Below are 5890 nucleotides of genomic sequence, written 5' to 3'. Positions count from 1 at the left end.
GGGAAAGATTATTGTGTCATTTGTTGTTGTTTTAATTAAGTATATTATTTTTATCCCTGCTGCACTGCCGATATCAACTGAGGTTCTGTTTTTGTCACCCATCTACAGGAATATGCATTCACATACATACTTCTGTATCATTCTCTCCGCTTTTCTTAATCACACCTTCAGGAGCTCTGGCAGCATTTCAGCCTTTACCCAGTTATTTTATTTCAATGTATGACTTCTCCCCTTGGGGCGCTCAAAGCTGATACATGTAATTTAAAATGAAAAATATCAAATTGATGAACTTCTGCCAACTGCAAAGAGTTTTCTGCTACTGAATTAATCAGGACCTTTCCAACCGTTGCCCCTAGAAGAAAGTTTCAATTTTAATGAAAAATCCTCATTCGAACTCACTGCCAATAAGCATTCCAATAAGCATTAGAAAGACTTGTATTGGTCTCTGGAAGAGGAACAGAATGATGCAATGGATCTGTTTCCCTATATATCTGTTTTTGAGATATAATATCACTGTCAGTCACCTAAAATATTTCCCTGTTGACCACCACTGTAGTAAGAGAACAGTATCAATGATCTAGCTTGCTTGAGGTATCTGTGTGGCCTACTAGAGCTTACAGATTCTGCTTAATCTGGGCTTTTATTTGAAAAATGAAAAAAAAATATCCTCTTTGTTATGAAGGAGACTATCCAAATGCAAAGCCCATGTGTCAGCATCATCTTCCTGAGCTTGGAGCGAGCGTGAGACGAAGGCCATATGTGATCTGAACTCTCCCAACCCCAGTTAATTCTGTTTTATGACTGGCAGTCCCACTACACCTGCCAGCATTTGCTGTGTTGGTATGGATGGTTTTAGCAGAGGAAATGAGGGGAAAAGGCCTGGGAGTGACAGCTGTGGGAGGTCACTGTTGTGTGCTGCTGCACAGAAGGGAATGCTGCAGAAAAACAGAAGGCCTGGTCCAGAGACTGAGCAGGGAAACAGAGGAGGATGAGGATGGATGAGACACAAAGGGACAGGGAGCAGATCTCCCTGCTGCTGCTGTCCCTGCCCCTTCACATGATGGCAAAACCCCAAGTGAGAGGACAGCAGTCATCAGAAGTATAAGGATTGGCTCATAAAATCACTGGGCATCCCTGGTGTCCAAAATGCTCTGCAGCCCTTGCACCTGAATACCTGACATACACTTCTCTTCACCCCCAGCTTCCTGAGGCTCCACAAAAAATCCCAGCATTAATGCCTTGTGGGTAGCAGCCCAGGGAAATGGTCTGAGGAACAGGAGGGATTTTTTTCAGTCAACACTTGGCTTTTCTTTATTCTCTTCCCTCTTCAATGTCCCAGCAGAAGGGAGAGGATGTAGGGTTGAATCTAGGAGGGGCTGACTGATGCTCCAGCTGTTCTGCTTGGAGTTTGCTAGACCTGGCTTAGACAGAGCATCTGGGATCAGTTTGGGGTTTTTGATTGCTGTCTCCCCAGCCCAGAGATGGGCGGCTGGGTATTCCTGCACCCAGTTCCACGCACGCCCGCGGGAGTCGATGAATGTGTTGTTCATCTCCGCCAACCACTCAGGGGGCTTGGAGAGTCTTTCTGCCTCATGGACTTTCTCGTGTCTCGTTAAACTCGAGGTCTGAATGAAGCCCTTGCCACACAAGGAACATCTGAAGGGTTGCCCTTCCACGTGGGTCCTCTGATGCCTGATGAGGACAGACCGTTTCACAAAGCTTTTCCCGCAGGCCCCGCACTGATGGGGCTTGTTTCCTGCGTGGTGTTTGAGATGTGCAAGGAGGTTTGATCTGTGGGTGAAGCATTTATCACACTCATCACATTTATAGGGCTTCTCTTCTGTGTGGACACTCTGGTGGATCATCAGATCTGAGTCCCGAATGAAGCATTTCCCGCAGTCGCGGCATATGTGGGGTTTCTTGTCAGTGTGGATTCTCCGGTGTGCAAGAAGAGCTGACCTCACACCAAAGCTCTCCCCACACTCTGAGCACGTGCAAGGTCTCATCTCCAGGTGGATCCGCTGATGGGTGAGGAGGCCTCTGCTGTCTCCAAAGCTCCTCCCACAGTCAAGGCATTTGTGGGGTCTCTCCTCCAAGTGGGGTCCCTCAGGAGCCATAAGGGTTGAGTTGGCCTCACCTTCCCTTGAGGTCTCCTTTGGATGCACTCGCTGGTGTCTCACGAGGTGTGATCTCACACTGAAGCTTTTCCCACAGTCGGGGCACTCATAAGGTCTCTCCCCTGTATGGATTCGGTGATGCCGGGTGAGGTCCGAGTTGTTACCGAAGCTCTTCCCGCACTCGGGACATCGGTAGGGCTTCTCTCCTGTGTGGGTTCTCCGGTGGTGAATGAAGTTGGAGCTCTCACTGAAGCTCTTCCCGCAGTCAGGGCAGGTGTAGGGTCTCTCCCCTGTGTGCAGCCTCTGATGGGTGACAAGGTGGGAGCTCACGCTAAAGCTCTTCCCACAATCGCGACAGCTGTAGGGTTTCTCTCCTGAGTGGAGTCTTTGATGTCGCACAAGGGCTGATTTCTGGGTGAAGCTTTTCCCACAGTCGGGGCATATATATGGTCTCTCTCCTGCATCACCTCTCTGGTGACCTGTGAGGTCTGAGCTCGGACTACTGTTCTTCCCAGAAACAATGGGCGTGCGATTCTTTTCTTCTTTTGTCCCTGCTTGGTTTCCGTGCTGCATCTCTTGGCCTTGCTGACTCTCACAGCCTTCTGCTTTCTCAGGGAAAACGTCCCCTTCAGCTCTTCCAGATACCATCCCGTGTGGCTGCATGTGCTCGGGACCCTCCAGCTGGGGATTCCCCCCCTTTGTCTCACTCTCCATCCTGTCACCTGCTGGGACAGAGAAAGAAACAGACCCAAACTGTGGAGGAGATGGAAAAAAATAGGAGGTAAGCCACCCAAATCCTTCTCTAAAGCAGAGAGGTGGAACCAATCCTGCCTCCACATCCCATCCAACCATGCAGGGCAAAGAAAGCGACTGCCAGGTGTCAGCCAGAATAGGAGGGGGACCAGGAGTGACATCTGCCTTTTTGATACAACACCTTTCATCTGCAATCCTGATTTGAGGAAGAGGAGGCAGAACTGGGCAAGATCATAGGGCTTCAGGGTGGGGGGGATCCCAGATGTTAAATGCACTTGCTGGTCATTTCAGAGGTAGTTTGACCGCACCTGGGGTCTCCCGTTTTACGAAGCCCTGGAAATCCACAATGGACAGCTTTTCCTCTCCCTCCATCCAAGAGCCTGTGCTGGGCTCAGGTCTCAGAAACCCTGGCCTGTGAGGAGAGAACACATAGAGGTAGGATTTGTTCTGTTTTCACAGAGTATCTAGTTCAACACATGTTTTTACATGTTTTTAACCTTGTCTTGATTTGCATCAGAGAGCAGAGGTGGGGGAATGGCACATGAAGAAATGGGAACATGGTCATGGGGACCCTCTGGGAGACTCCAGGCATGTCAGCACCATGGCAAGAGTGTCCAGACCTCTTTTAGCTCTATATAATTTGTCTGTCTCTCTGTATCCAAACCTCAGTGTATTCACCGAAGAGTCAGGCCCCAGCCAACAGCAACAATATGTCAGAACAACATGAATAACAATCTTGTCCTGCTCTAGCTCCCTTCTACCGTGGCTCTCTCCTTATTTTATCCTCATTAATATTTCATCTCATGCTGTCCAATGCCAAAACAGCATAGGACCCTCTACCCAGTGGGGACTTGAGGTACCCCTCACCGGACTCAAGGCACGCTCCATAACTTTTGTGAATTTAATATTACAGTGCTTACCTCCTTATACAGGGACTGGCAGTATGGGGTGGGGGGGTACCATTTAGGGAGGAATCAGCTTAAGCTTGGTTCATTTGCTTAGTTTATCTGTGTATCTCCTCATACCTCAAGGCACCCTTCAAAGGATCCGGCAGAGTCCTAAGGTTCCTCACCACCCTGGGTGAAAATCACTGCTCTCACCCAACTAGGATCAGAAATAAACACGATCCTAAACTGTCTCCAGTAACAAGAAACACACACGTATGAGTACACGCATGCACACATGCACCCGCACCCAAGAATTAACTCTTGTACTCATGGAATAATCTCTCTTCCCTTTGGAATAATTCTCTCTTGTTGCCCTTTCCCACCTCTCTCTCTCCCCCTTTCTCTTTTCTTCCCTTGATGGGACCCTTGCTCGCCACCCCATCTCCAGGAGCATTTTCTCCCCTTAGCTGAATTGGCTCCTACCAGCACTGCCCAGAGAGAGAGCCCTGTGTGTGTCAGCGAGGGCAGCAGCTTTGGGTCTCACAGGCGCCCAGGGAGGAGAGACAGGTGTGGAGGGGCTGGGTGTGCAGACAGCTCCTGTGCTGCTTGTCCCAGCTCTTCCCCGAGGTCTTTCCCCATTACCTGGAGTCTCCAGCTCAAGAGCTGCTGTTGGCAGAGCCCGGGGCTGCCCTGGGGGGCTGGTGCCAGCCACTAAGAAAGTCCTCCTGGGGCTGGGCACAGAGGGGTTGATGAAGGTCCCTCCCCAGCACAGACCCCGCTGGGGGAGTAGTGGCTTGGGATGGAGCTGCAGTGTGTGACCCAGGAAGCTCAACCTCCATAGGCTGGACAGAGAGAACAGACAATAAGCCTCCTCCGCTCCAGCAAGCACTAGTCAGGGCCCTCTGGCGGGCATATCAAATGAAATCCTTCTCTGACTTCCCACCTCCTGCAACCCAAGGCACTGTGTAGGAGAGATCTGGCTGAATCCATCCCCCCTGAGCTCAGGGAACAAAGCAGAGGCAGAGCTGAGACTTGGCTTGAGAAATGCGCGATCCTGCTGCCATCCACAGGTCTGGGCAATGCCCTGGCGAATATGCCCATCAGCTCCATGGGCCAGGCTCCTGCAGAGTCTGCCCCTGAGAAGGGGATGGGGCAGTGGGGCACAGGACCGCAGCTTCCCATCCTGGGCAAGCTGCTGTAAAGCAGACAGGTCCCCAGGGCCTGCATGGTGCTGCGGACTCCTCCAGCCTCAAAAAAGAGCCAGTACTGTGGGAAGAGGTTGGCCTACTGTCCCCACCTGCCTTCAGGCTGTGTAGTCTGGGTGACACCCCTCAGAGGCACAGCACTGACTCCTTCGAGCTTTTTCCATCTCTTTCAGCTGACTGAGCATCTTTGCTCCAAAAGTCACACATCCATTTTTCTCTGTCATGTTGCTTCAAGTTCTAGGACCCCGAGATACAAAACTGGGAATGCTGGGCACTAAAGCTACACTGATCTTTTCTTCTGGTACAGAACAAATGACTGGTAAAGATTTGTTTTCACTACAGAGTTTATCCCGCCTCACTCCTGGGTACTGCCCCCACTCAGCTCCCATTCACAACCCAAGCCCGCTCCCCCATGCACCGTGGTATTTTAGACCCAGCTCAGCTGGCCTTATGAGCAGCTAGTAAACTTCACTGCAAGTAAGGAGAAGCGCTAAACCACCCGAGTGCTGCTAGACCTCGAGCACCTTCCCACAATTCCCCCTGCATGCCCAGGAGGATGAAGACGCTGTCCCATAATTCTCTGGAAAAGACTCAGCTCAGCTTCCTGCAGCACACACAAGAGCTATGGTTGTGCCCCCAGCCACACATGCAGAGAGCACAACACCAGTAAGGACACAGTAATTGCAGCAGGACTTTGCAGTGTTGCTGCTACACAAACCACTTTCCTTTAATTCTGCAGTGAAAATATACCCTATAACACAAATTTTTGGCTGGACAAGAGAACATGAAATGACTTCCCCTGTCGGTGGCTTTTCCTTTGTATCTGTTGCAGATTCACCAACTGCAAGTGTTCAGAAATTGTGAGGCCAACCACAAAAAAAACAAGAGGTTGGCTTTAAAATCAGTTGCTTAAAAAAAAACAAAGTAG

At 50.3% G+C, this 5890-nt stretch overlaps 1 protein-coding gene across 1 annotated transcript; it reads right to left on the bottom strand.

The window, feature by feature from the left end:
• Positions 1 to 19: 19 nt before the first annotated feature.
• On the bottom strand, positions 20 to 5085 carry LOC106722839 (zinc finger protein 883-like). Its single transcript, XM_025216689.1, has 3 exons — positions 5055 to 5085; positions 3179 to 3282; positions 20 to 2842 (listed from the first exon to the last, which is right to left on the bottom strand). Exons 2-3 carry the CDS (start codon positions 3240 to 3242, stop codon positions 1290 to 1292), a joined length of 1617 nt encoding a protein of 538 aa, XP_025072474.1. The 5' UTR covers positions 3243 to 3282; positions 5055 to 5085; the 3' UTR covers positions 20 to 1289.
• Between the last annotated feature and the right edge of the window lie 805 nt (positions 5086 to 5890).

Source organism: Alligator sinensis, unplaced genomic scaffold, assembly GCF_000455745.1.
Source record: "Alligator sinensis unplaced genomic scaffold, ASM45574v1 scaffold1391_1, whole genome shotgun sequence".
NCBI classification, from domain to species: domain Eukaryota; kingdom Metazoa; phylum Chordata; order Crocodylia; family Alligatoridae; genus Alligator; species Alligator sinensis.
The sequence above is the reverse complement of the archived record's forward strand: the minus strand, read 5'-3'. Positions and strand labels throughout refer to the sequence as shown.

Bases quoted from the DNA above. Each gene is read 5' to 3' on its own strand.
- LOC106722839 (XM_025216689.1), bottom strand. From the start codon at position 3,242: ATGGAGGGAGAGGAAAAGCTGTCCATTGTGGATTTCCAGGGCTTCGTA. The intron at 2,843-3,178 runs GTGCGGTCAAAC...TCTCTGTCCCAG, and splicing joins CGTAAAACGGGAGACCCCAG to CAGGTGACAGGATGGAGAGT.